The sequence below is a fragment of the Nicotiana tabacum genome, chromosome 22 (assembly GCF_000715075.1).
Source record: "Nicotiana tabacum cultivar K326 chromosome 22, ASM71507v2, whole genome shotgun sequence".
Lineage (NCBI taxonomy): Eukaryota > Viridiplantae > Streptophyta > Magnoliopsida > Solanales > Solanaceae > Nicotiana > Nicotiana tabacum.
In genome coordinates, this window is record NC_134101.1 from 63,315,872 (window position 1) to 63,328,794 (window position 12,923).

At 37.3% G+C, this 12,923-nt stretch overlaps 1 protein-coding gene across 3 annotated transcripts; it reads left to right on the plus strand.

Annotated features, from left to right (window-relative positions):
- Positions 1-1,299: 1,299 nt before the first annotated feature.
- LOC107828002 (protein ENHANCED DISEASE RESISTANCE 2) lies at positions 1,300-12,005 on the plus strand. Of its 3 annotated transcripts, none has more exons than XR_012705224.1 (21): positions 1,300-1,617; positions 4,175-4,249; positions 4,374-4,427; positions 4,507-4,572; positions 4,650-4,699; positions 4,839-4,969; positions 5,264-5,310; positions 5,377-5,474; positions 6,269-6,364; positions 6,440-6,504; positions 6,588-6,659; positions 6,919-7,065; positions 7,178-7,485; positions 8,033-8,096; positions 8,183-8,358; positions 9,201-9,302; positions 9,389-9,439; positions 9,529-9,672; positions 10,259-10,354; positions 10,432-10,624; positions 11,371-11,472. XR_012705224.1 is itself a non-coding variant. In XM_075244532.1 (21 exons), the coding sequence occupies exons 1-21, from the start codon at positions 1,462-1,464 to the stop codon at positions 11,720-11,722; spliced, it is 2,193 nt and encodes a 730-aa protein (XP_075100633.1). In that variant the 5' UTR covers positions 1,300-1,461; the 3' UTR covers positions 11,723-12,005. The 3 variants fall into 3 exon arrangements, 1 of the variants encoding a protein (XP_075100633.1); XR_012705225.1 differs by having other exon boundaries at positions 10,483-10,624; XM_075244532.1 differs by lacking the exon at positions 10,432-10,624 and adding an exon at positions 11,630-12,005.
- Positions 12,006-12,923: the final 918 nt, after the last annotated feature.

Genomic DNA, 12,923 nt, shown 5'->3' on the forward strand with positions numbered 1-12,923 from the left:
AGTACATATCCCTAAGGGTGGTTAACTGACCACCATTCGTCAAAAAATTACACTGTATATATAGGTGAATTATTAGATTTTAATGGTATATAAGATATATTGAACACTTTTTATCGAAGATTTTTTTTACTTATTTCAAATTTGCACATCTAAATGAAATTTTTGGATTCGCCGCCGTACATGCATGCGTACTAGCTAAGTTTGCAAGCGGTCCACATCTTGAAACGACGACAAGTTAATTGAAGGACAAAGACATATCCAGTTCCACAGTTGTATTTTCCTTTTTCTTTGACTTTTTTGTCTTTATTTTTTGGAGGGGACAGTCTGAACGTGTATTCGTGGCATTATCTTGAAAATGTGTAATTTGGTTAGGGGATCAAATGTCATGGGTTCGTATGCTGTGTATAAATGGCCTCTCTTTGTGCACATGGAGATAAAATAAGATTATTTCACCTTTTACATTTTGCTAGAGATCCATTCAATATGATGGTCATTCACCTTTCTTCAAAAGAAAGAATATTTAACAGTATCATTAGGAGTCGGGGACACTGGGACTCATCCACATTAAGAAATTTGTGACTATTATTAGGATTGTACTGTGTGCACTAATTTGTATTTTGTAGTAATGGATACTGACTTGTGTTTTTAAAATATATTTGAAATAGCAAAAGCCTGAACGTTAATATTGAATCTTTAGACAAAGAAGATGTTCTATAGCACACAAGATTGACAATTTAAGGAGTAATTAAAGCATTGCATTATACGTTTTTGAAATATTGCAGCATAACAATAATCAAGATAATTTCATTGGAATTAGAACTCAAGACATATTACAATTTCCATAATCACATCACATGTTTAATTAAACTGGTATTTCTTAATGCATGTATTTCGACTTCAACCGTCATAATAAACTATAAAAGGCAGGCATATAATGTACGTCTTAGTTAGCACTTATAGTTCCCTCGTCACTAATAATATACTGTATTTGATTTGTTTGCCTGAATCTTTTTTGTTCCCTTCTCTCTCAAAAGTTATAACTGAAAACTTCAAATGCAATACTTTAAATTAATACTATAAAGGGATTCTTTACTTACGACTAACCCAACCCAATAGCAACTAAAGGGTAAAAGAGTGAAATCACAATTCAAATAATTTCCGGTGCCAAACTTTGCGCAAATACAGTTGCCTTTTAAACCTTTTCGCAAAAAAGAGTTGTTAATACTTCCAGAAATTGAGAGAGAGAGAGAGCCCATACCGCCAAAGCAATCATTACATAAGACATAGTAATAAAGACTACTGGAGTACTACTTACCGCATTGAACCTCTGAAACTTTCTTTGAGTTTCAGAGATAGACAGAAAATCTTCTTTTAGTTTAATAACCACAATTGTAACATCGGTTCTTGTTTGAAGAATTTGTTGCATAAGCCGAAAAATTGAAGTGGAACTGTGTTATTCAAATGGGGGTATCGGAGAAGGATGCATGTAGAATGGAAGGGTGGTTATATCTGGTTCGCTCCAATCGGTTTGGACTTCAGTATTCTAGAAAACTCTACTTTGTTCTATACGATAACCTTCTCAAGAGCTATAAATCAGACCCTGTTTCAAACAACGAGGTTCATCACTCTCTCTCTCTCTCTCTGTTGTTGGCATAGTGCTAATTCTTGATAAACTATTTGGGCAAAATGGGCCAAATTTCTGGGTTCTAGATTTTTTGGCTGAAGTTTAATTGATATAAAGTTCTTGCCAACTTCTAATCTGATTTGCCTGTGTGTTATGTTATTTCTTTGTGCTGATATTAACCATCAGAGGCAAGTAACACTGCACCCAATTCTTTGTGACAATGTGTTCGGAATTAATATTAATTAATACACACCCACAAACATTTATTTATATGCATGCCGAGGCGGATCCTCGGTTCTGTATTTTAGCCCTTTTGAGTAACTACCTTCTAAGTTAATAATTTGTACATATTAAATAAATTTTTAAAGAAAAATAGTAGTCCAAAGCTAGTGGGTTCTGCCGAATCGATACCTTCAACTCAACATCCGCCCCTATATGCATGTAACGCCGAGTTCACAAGGGTGATTTTCTTTTTGATATAGTAGTAACTTAAAATTAATATGTAGGAAAAAAGTGCTAGTATAAGAAGGTAGTTTCCAACCTTTCAAAAGTTACCATATTTCTCTCTTTGTCCATAGAACCACATAATTAGTGCCAGGGATGCTATATCCCATACTTAGCGCCTTCGTTTCCTATGTCTGAATGCCAGCTGAACATGACATCCTTCATTATAACTGGCATTAACAATTGTTTGCCAAATAAGTTCAGCATTGTCCACCATAACTGACTCGATAAATGGCAGTGTACCAGTAAGTGATTCCAATCCTCTCCCCATAGTTTGCACTTTTAGCACCATCTGATCCGAGAAATCCTTTCTTCTCGTCCGCTTAGGAGGGTGTCAAAACCAGTGCGGATTATGGTTGACTATTTCAAGAATGTTTGACAAGTAAACAGAACCTGGCAACATTCAGGTATGGATATGGACTCATCGAAACACCGGTAATCATTCCGCTCCTTGGAGAAGTGATGGCCATTCTCAAGGTCAATACCGGAACTCCGCTCCTCTCTCTTTAATAGCCTATTGTAGAAACACTTCACTGAGAAAATACTCCTCTCCCTGCACCATTTCCGAAGGGGAGCTTTAGAGCAACAGTAAACTTGTCTCCGTGTAACCTATAGGTCACGGGTTCGAGCCGTGGAATCAGCCACTGTCGCTTATGTCAGGGTAGGTTGCTACATCGCATCCCATGGGGCGTGTCCCTTTCCCCGACCCTACGTGAACGCGGGATGCTTTGTGTACCGGGCTGCCCTCTCTGCACCATTTCCAGACATCCTGCTTCATCGGTGGATGTTTTGCCTATGGAGTGGCTCCATCAAGTTTTGGTGTTCATCAATCTCCCAATTCTGCAAGTTTTGTCTTCTGACTCAAAATGTAAGCACCTAATCAGACTTTCATCTTTGTACCACATATGCTTCTTATAGCTCTGTTCCCATGTGCGTTTTTGAATTTTATGTACCACTGAACTCCTCCCATCCTTTCATTATCTTCCTCCACAATCTGCAACCATACGGTATCATAGCGACCTCTAATCTCTAACCCCTTCTTTGGTGACATATATATGTTCTACCATTGTCCTCCATAGGGCTTTATCCTCATTGCCAAATCTCCATAACCACTTTCCCTGTAAAGCTTTCTTATGTCACCTAAAACGTTCACCTCGATCCCTCCAAGTTTTTCAAAGATGTCACTGTCTTCAAGTCCATTCGAAGCAAATTCATATCACCTCCTTTCTGTTCCATAGAAAATTCCTTTGGAGTCTCTTCAACTACTTGTGACCTCGGCAGGCCTTGCACGATGGACATGTAACATGTCATAGGTTTCTCTTGATCAAAATCTTCTTGCGCTCTTTTTATATGTACTTTTTCCAGCCGGTCATTTTCCTTCGACTATGGAAGATTAAATGCTAATCGCTTTGTTCGTTTAACTAAAAACACACAATTATTAATTTGATTCCAGAAGAATTCTGTGAAATTAGAGAAGACTTATAGCAAGGATGTCGATAATGACTTTTCACTTTGAAGTTTAAACCTCCAGCTGATTCTAAAATGTCTCCACAGTCCTCACAAATTCTAACGACTTAATGTTTTCGGTAGCATGCCCATCATTACATATTTTAATACTTATTCTTCAAGTTTTGCATAAAAATCATTGTTTCTCGAATATCTTGTTATTTTTTCTCATCTAAAGAATGCTAAACATCACAAGTAGCTACATTTTACTTCTTAATAAAAGAAAGAGGATCTAAGGAGAAGTTTCTATGCTGGTCCGTACTAATATTCTTGTAAGTCGGTTCTCTCTTCCCATACTTCATCCTTTAGTGTTGATTACCTCATTGTTTTGTTGTATTTAAGTGGAGGACTCGGTTTTTTATGGATTATAACTTGCTTACTGCTCTTCAATTTTCTCTAGAATGGTCAGGTATCAACGTTCATCTTCAAGTGGATGAAAATTTTATTTTTTCCATTTCTTCTGTCCTAGCTTTCTTTGGAATTATTCATTTGCCATATTATCAGGACTCAATGCAATATGTCATGTTGATTTTTCTGTAGGATCCTGTTAGAAGTGCTGTTATTAATTCCTGCATTAGGGTGACAGACAATGGGAGAGAGAGCATTCAAAGAAAAGTAAGATCTTTATCCCAGTCCCGATACATGGCAGAGATTGTTTGTTCAGACTAGGCTTTTCTCATTAATTGCATTGACTTCTTTATTAAGACTTTCTGGTTTTGTTACTTCTGCATTCTCCCAGGTCGTCTTCATATTCACTCTATACAGTGCCTCAAATCATAGTGATCAGTTGAAGGTGCGGAAATTAGACTTCTCCCTCTTTTAGCTTTTATTTTTTGAGACCAAGAGTGTCTAAAGAAAATTTAAGACAATAGTTAGGAGCAAACAGTCCTGAGGAAGCAGCAAGATGGATCCAGGCCCTTCAGGAAGCTGCTTTACAGGTATAAACTAGTAAATACCAAATATGAGCCGTTAAAGTCTCCCTTTGTTGGCAACTGATGATAATGAATAATTGTAGCATAAAGGAACTGCAGTTGATTGTCCAAGGGGCGACTCGCAGTCTTTGAGGTATATTGATTGGGTGTATCAATATCTTACTTTGCCAAGGATCTTGGAGATAGTTATTCTTTGTACTAATATCTGTTGCTTTTTTCTTGCTGATTTCTCCATTTTTTTTTTTTTTTTCGTTTTCCTTTTTGCCACTCAGGTTAAATAGTTCCAGCAAGTCTCATTGTCTGAATTCCATTAACTGGACTCTCTGTTCTTCCTCTGTGGCAGATGCTACGACATCTGATGTTGTTGCACCATCGTCCTGGACAATCTTTGGTGGTCAGAATGGTAGGTTCTAATGATTAATATGTTTGAGAAGCTGGAATTCCATGTATGATTTTCTCTTATGATGATTTAGTTCGTCCTTGAGGGTCTCATCAAGAGTTTCTGTTGCAATGTGTTTGATCATTTTCTTTAAAATTCTTGTAATTCCTAATTGGCTCTCCTGCGAGGAAGGAGACATGCTTTGCTTTATCTTGTGGTATTTTGATGCTCATTTCTCTGGCTTTCTTTGCTAAATGGTCGCCTCTTCTCCATTTGTTACTCCCTTTCCAATGGTTCTTAAATCACTTGGGCATGCAGGTCTTCGCCTATTTAAGGAAGCTAAAGATAGGGAATCTCAAGGGAAGGTAACCTAATAGTTTCCAGCTCCTATGGCAGTAAACTTAGAAGCTCATGTTACTGAACTTGTGCAGTGGGATGATCACCCTGCAATAATGGCTGTTGGTGTAGTCGATGGAACTTCAGAGGCCATTTTTCAAACACTCATGTCACTTGGTCCTTCAAGATCGGAGTGAGTTGCAAAGTCTTTAACTAAATTCTCTATACAAGCTTCAGTTGCAGAGACTTCACTGCTAGTAAAATTAGTATCTCTATACGGATAGAGTATAACTAAGACTTGAATAAGTTAATAGCAGAAAACATATGCCTTTCTAGGAAATAACACATATAGAACTTTTTAAGACCAAAAAGATACTTTACTTCAGCTTAAGTTCAAATGTATATTTTTGCTTACTTTTTGGTGCGACATGGCTGTGGAAAATGTTTTAGACCCCAACAATATGCTCGAGTTTCTTAGTTTATTGCACAGCATGTAATGCCCACACGTCTCTTTTGGATGTACTCATGCCCAGCTTTGCACTGACTCGCATCAATGAATCTTACCTTATCCAAAAGAAAAAAATATAATTCTCAGCACTATGAAAGTGTTTTTTTCCTGCAGTAGTTAAATCAGAATTTTACTAGAGAATTGAATTGTGAGTTTTGTGAATCATATTGATTCAAGATTTGACGCTTTTTGATTGGACAAAAATGGAAAGATTAGCATAAATAAAATGTTTATATGTGAATGCTTATAAAAAGAATGTTTACGCACCCGTAGGTGAGTCCATTTGTCATGGTATATGGCTGCTTAGATGTCAAGTAGATGACATATTGTAAAATTAATCTAAATGCAGTTTTCATTGCCTTTATCTGTGGGAGATTGGAAATACGAAATAATGGGTTACATTTGTCACCTGTTTGTTATTTTAAACTTAAAGTATATATTCGGTGTATCCTTATACTGTTATGTATTTTAATTTGCAGATGGGATTTCTGTTACTACAAGGGCAGTGTCATTGAACACCTTGATGGTCACACTGATATTGTTCACAAGCTTCTACGTCGGGATTGGCTACCTTGGTCTGGCACATGATATTCACTCTCCAAACTGTTTGTAGTTCGTCAAGGGTATATAATTGACATGAGTTATTGCAGGAGTATGAAGAGAAGAGATCTTCTTTTGCGGCGCTATTGGAGAAGGGAGGATGACGGAACATATGGTACCAATTTCTTTGTTTAAGTGGTCTTTGGCTGCTTTTAAAGCTGCTAGGTCTGAGTATGACCTATCTGTTTACTCGTGCAGTTATTCTGTACCATTCAGTGTTTCATCAGAAGTGTCCACGCCAGAAGGGCTATGTTCGTGCCTGCCTAAAAAGTAATATATGCCTACTACGTAGACCGAGTATAAAGTTCGATTTTTTCACAACTTGTGTATATGCAATTTTATCATGGATGATCTAAAACTGAGAAATTCTCATAGTGCATGGATGCCTAATTTTCTGCAGATTGTGCATGGTTGATAATTTGATAGTTACATCACATGAGTCATATGCTTCTGCCGCCCTTCTTTTTTTTGCACAAGACTACCTTTAGTTAAGCTGCACATGATGGATATAGTTTGCTAATCGTTGCAGGTGGAGGATATGTAATATCGCCTGTGAATCAAAGGAAGCAGTCAGTAGTCAAGCATATGCTTGCTATTGATTGGAGATTCTGGAAGTCTTACTTACGAACATCTTCAGCCAGATATATAACAATCCACATGCTAGAGAGACTCGCTGGTGTGTTTTCATAGATCTAGTTTCATGCACGTTTATTAGTAAATTTTATTCATATTTACACATTATGACTGCTCATGGGGGCACAACTAGTAATTTACTGCTGCATTTGTAGCATTAAGGGAGCTTTTTAGGGCAAAATTAGGAGATTGCTCTTCCTCATATTTCTTGGAGGAGCAGGTGAGAAACAAAAGACTGCATCAAATTGAAGAAGTTAAGGTTGAAGTACAAAACAGATTGGAAAGTAGGAAGAATGTGGCAGATATGGAGGAGGAAGAAATGGTTAATTCACCTTCTGAACATGCAAGCTTGATGGGATTAAATGATGCATCAGATGAGTTTTTTGATGTCTCAGAACCACTTGATTATGACGAATCAGAAAATGGCTGGCCTTCTGATTTTGGTCCAGAAACGTACTCTCAGGTATTACCTGTTTAAGCTATTATCTTTGGAAGCTACTATATGAGCCGGTAGCTTTCCAGGAATGCAGGAGGCTAGGCATGAATTTTATTATAAAAGCATGCCTGTCAATTGTTACAAGTAATTAAAGATGTGAAACTTTCTTTCAAATAACTTCTACTTGAATGGCACCTTATGTATGTTTATGTGGTCTGGATTATATCTTTTATCTGGTTTCAATGCATATAGACTTGAATCCAACAAATATGCAGTCTTTTATGACTTCCACATCTTAGGTATTGCTGACAATGTTAATACATTAAATTAATTTTCTTACCCCCTAACTCACGCCATCTCCCGAAGAAAAGCTTCATTTCTCTCTGAGTATTTATTGATTCCCTTCATTAAACCCTAATGTGCTAGTCTATTTTGGACCTTATCCCCTATTTCTCGTACTTGCCTTGACCCATCATCTTTTTGCAGATCAGTACATTTCCAGATGTTTCTTTTCTCTTGTATTTCCTTATGTCTTTCTCTTTCTTTGTGTTTTTTCCTTCTTTCTTTTTTTCAGGACATGCGGCATGCCAGATTATCATCTGCTGCTGTTTTTGTGAAAAAGTTGCATGATCTTGCTGGTGAGTTTGATGTGTGTTGCTATTTTGACAAACTCAATTAATGGAAATGTTGAAGTTCCGAGGATTGAGATTCTTTTCAACTGCAGTTCAAAAGCGGGGTTATGTAGATTTGCATGAGAAGGTGAAGGAAGGTACATTGTTGTGCTACTACGGGTCCACTCTTACAAAAGATCCAACTTGTAATTTGCCTTGCAGTTGGACCCAAACAGATCCGTCAACTTTTCTTATTCGGGGAGAGACTTATCTAGAAGATCGTAAGAAGGTGGGATTTCATAGTTGATTCTGTTATAACTGTCTTGTTATTTCATAAGCATGTTCTGATTCAATTTGTGTGGTTCATCTGTCTCAACTGATCTTGAGAACTGGAAAAGCTTCCCCTTTAAAATTGATTTCTGTGGTTTGATTTTCCGGCAGTATAATGTTTAATTTTTTAACCTAACCTACTGATCATCGCTCGGCAAAAGCCAGAATATCTTTCTGTACTGTTAAAGAAAATGGACCTTGGGTCTGACTTAACCCCAAATGTTAGCTCATGAGGTGAGGATTGCCCAAGGCCATATATGGAGACAAATGGCCTCCCACACCCACCGATGTGGGACTCAACACCCCCCTCATGCCCAGGGCTGCAAACTAGAGTGTGGACAACATAAATAGGGGCCCAACATCGATAACAATAAATTGTGGTGGGCTTGGCTCTGATACCATGTTAAAGAAAATGGACCTTGGGTCTAACTTAACCCCAAAAGCTAGCTCATGAGGTGAGGATTGCCCAAGGCCATATAAGGAGACAAATGGCCTCCCACACCCACCGATGTGGGACTCAACATGTACCGCAGCTAAGTGTTAGTTAAATTGCTTTAAACAAACCCATTGTTTGTGATACCATGAGGTATTAAAACATATCTAAAATGGCATACCAGCAAGGAAACTTCACTCCAGAAAACCTGCAGGCGTCTTGGATAGTTATCTTCTACGCTAGTGTGCATGAGATACTATGGGGTTCTTGTCCTACTCATGTCAAATTTGTTTAGTTCACAATTATATTTCAAAGCTATGTGCTTTGTCCTTATTTGATGTCATTTGCTGGTTGTGTGCCTGTTACAGATCAAGGCAAAAGGCACATTGATGAAAATGGTTGCTGCAGATTGGCTGAAGTCTGACAAGCGAGAAGATGATCTTGGTGGTCGCCCAGGGGGCATTGTTCAGGTTGCTTCTCTTATTCTGTGAAGACAATGGCACTTAACATACACATGTAGTCTGTAAACCTGCTGCTTACCAATTTTTATATGCAGAAATATGCAGCTAAGGGTGGTCCAGAATTTTTCTTCATTGTGAATATACAGGTATTCTCTAGCTTCTTTTATATGCCTTTTCTTTTTTCCTTCAGAATTCCAGAGAAATCCGTCATTTAGCTGAATTTTCTTACATTCAGGTACCAGGTTCAACAACATACAGTCTTGGTCTCTACTATATGATGGACACTCCTATAGAAAATGCACCCTTGCTGGAGAGTTTCGTCAAAGGAGATGATGCTTATAGAAATTCAAGTTTCAAGCTCATACCATACATATCCAAGGTTTATTTTCTGACAATTGAGATTGAGCAGACTCTTTTTTTTTTTTTTACAAGTTTAATAATAATGCTTATTTTTATTTAAGTTGCTCAACGCATTAGCAAAAAGCTAGGGCATGCCATCATGTTGTATTTGCACTGGTCCATATCAATGTTCTTGATAATGGTTGGTGGTAGAACTTTTGCCCTGTACCTTCCGAGCTTGCAGCTATTAACTGCACAGCAGCAAGTTGCCCTCACAATCTTAAGAAAACTGAATGCCTCTTCCAGTTCCAATGACAGGCATGCACCTTTTCACTTCTCAGAGGTCAATTTTACAACTTCAAGTAATATTTCAACAATAAAAACAATCATAACGGAAGAAATTTTAATTTAATGGAGAAATCCATCCAGAGAGGGATATTGCATGCTCAAGTTATTTTCCCAGAATACATGTCATCCTAGAGTCCTGCATTGTAATTCTTTTGTGCTTTCTTGCTTGCTTTTTGGTTGGACTATGTGCTTTTATCAGCACTGCTAATAGCACTTTAACAATTTTTCAATCCTTTTAAAGATCAGGAATCTTGATATTTACTCTTATTTATTGTCAGGGACCATGGATAGTCAAGCAGAGTGTTGGGAAGAAAGCATGCATTGTAGGTCAAGCGCTGGAAATTAATTATTTTCGGGGAAAGAACTACTTGGAGGTAAATTTCAAGAGTATTTTGACAGGAGATGATGCTTTAATTTTGTTTGCATGTTTAGCTACTAATAGTTGGTGCAGTTAATATGGCCATTTCCAAGATGTGTGAATGAACTACTTCCACTATGGCAGAAGTTCAATATCTCCTCTCGGCAGAAGTAGAATACTTTTACCAAGTTAATAACATAGATACTCCTTGCTTGAGTCTTGAACCAATGTGGGACATCTAACAACCCATTTAACCCTCTTTGAAGATTTGAACTTCTCAGCAGAGGTGTGTAGTCATCAGTACTTTTCGGTTGCACTAATTTCATGTGGATGAGTTCATGGGTTTTGGGTTATTTTTTTTCATCTTCCTTTTAGTTGTTGGGTGCGACAAACAATGTTGTCAAAGGCGCGCTTAAAGCGTGCTTAAGCCCTAAAGCGAGGCTCAAAACATGTTGAGCGCTTCCCCTCGCTTTGCGGGCGCTTCGGTGTCGCATCAAGGCTCTAAGGCATACTTTCCTTGCCAATGAGTGTAATCCTGAAAATGCGACACTGAACAATTGATATTTCACTTTATCGTTATTTTTTCTTCAACTTTTTTTTGTCCATGTATTTGTTATTCATGCTTATAATTATTGGTCTTGGACTACATATACATATTTTTACTTTTTCCTCCCATTGCGCCTTTTTTCATTAAAGCTCACGCTTTATTTGCGCTTAAAGCCCCAACGGGCCTTAGAGCTTTTTTGCGCTTTTCGCCTTTGATAACACTGGCGACAAAGGATAAAAGATTACTGGGGACGGAGAGGGCTTTCAGTTGCTGTTTGATTCATGTGGCAATTTGAGGATTGCTGTTATATGTTGAAGCGTTGGTTTTACAAAGTTTTAGGTCAAAATTTAACTATCTTTAGAATAATAGGTGAAATAATACTCCTTGTATTGACATTCAAATACCTCCACAGTGAAACATCTTTTTTAACATGGAAATTTTTTTTTCCTCATAGCGGATTCTCAAAAAAATTTGTGATCTTTCAGCTTGATATCGATGTTGGCTCTTCTACTGTGGCAAGGGGCGTTGTAAGCCTTGTTGTTGGATATCTAAACAATCTTGTCATTGAAATGGCGTTTCTTGTCCAGGTAATGTTCATGTCCCATTCTCCATTTAAGCATATGGTTTTAAATTGTGGAAAGTGCCAATGTTGTCAAGTGCCTTGAATTTCAATGAGGTTGACAAGCATTGAGTGTCTTATTGGAACAACTATCTGATATCTCCTTGAAATATCTTTCTTCACAGGCCAACACAACAGAGGAGCTTCCTGAATATCTTCTCGGAACCTGCCGTCTTAATCATCTCGATGTCTCTAAAGCTGTTCAGGCGAAACCATGATCAGTGTATGTGTCTATATATATATATATATATATATATATATATATATATATATATATAGCTCACTCCAGATTTGCACAGGCAACATGGACGATACCCATATAGAACTGCAAAAGCTTTACGAAAGTGACTATTCGTTGATTCAATCAAATAGCACGCCAGCAGTCTGCTGCATTGGTGTCAGCTGTATAGTTTGCAGAAATACACTGTTTCTACTAACTGGTAAACTCAATTGTGAGAATATGCTTTTTTTCTTTAAGGAAAATATGCCTTTGTTTTTTGCTGACTGTTACATCTTAGTAATTTTGATGTTCTTAAATCATAGTGTGATTTTGTTTCCTGTTAATATCCGTTGAACTAATGCTGTGTTTGTCTGAGACTAAAGGTGAGAGATGAAGAGGATAGTAAAAGACCCTGAAAGAGGACGGTAAGTAAAAATCGAGGATATGTAATCGTTGTGAATTAGATAGAAGTAAATTAGTAATTGAGTTTCTTTTCGATTCATATTATACTCAAGTAATATGCATGGAACCGAGGGTCTATGAAAACAACCTCAGGAGTAAGGTGTTGCGTATACCCTACTCTCCCCAGACCTCCACTTGTGAGATCATTATCGTTGTTGTTGAAAGTAATATGCATGGAGGAGGAAAATACCTCCTTTAAGAAAAGTATTTCTCCTTATCTTCCATGGTTTTCTACTTTTCTTGAATCAAACGTGGTAAAATACAGGGTATTTGTATTACTCCTTTTTAAAGGAAAAGGTATAGGAACCCCCTTGAAGGATTTACTGTTACAACTATTATGAAGTGGAATAACTACACCATTGAAATCTTTGTTGGGTGGTGAAATACACGCGTTGTATTTTACCACTTAAATCATTTTTTTTTCTTCTCTGCTTTCATCGGCTTACTCTCTAGTTCTAGAGTTTTGTCATACGATCATGGGCTTCACATTATGATTCAATAGTTAATACTTTTAGTTGGATCTTTGTTGTTGCTATAAAAGGTATAAATTGCACGGGGTCGCCCTAATTTAATCTATAGCCACTTTTAAAAAAGTTTTAACTTGTACTCGCTTTTTAAACAATTTCAGGTCTCTATCTCCTCCTCCTTCGTTTTCTTCTTCTTCTTCTTCGGGTGACAATGATTTTATATGATGGTTGTGAACATATTTTAATGTAGTTTATGATGTTTTACAATGG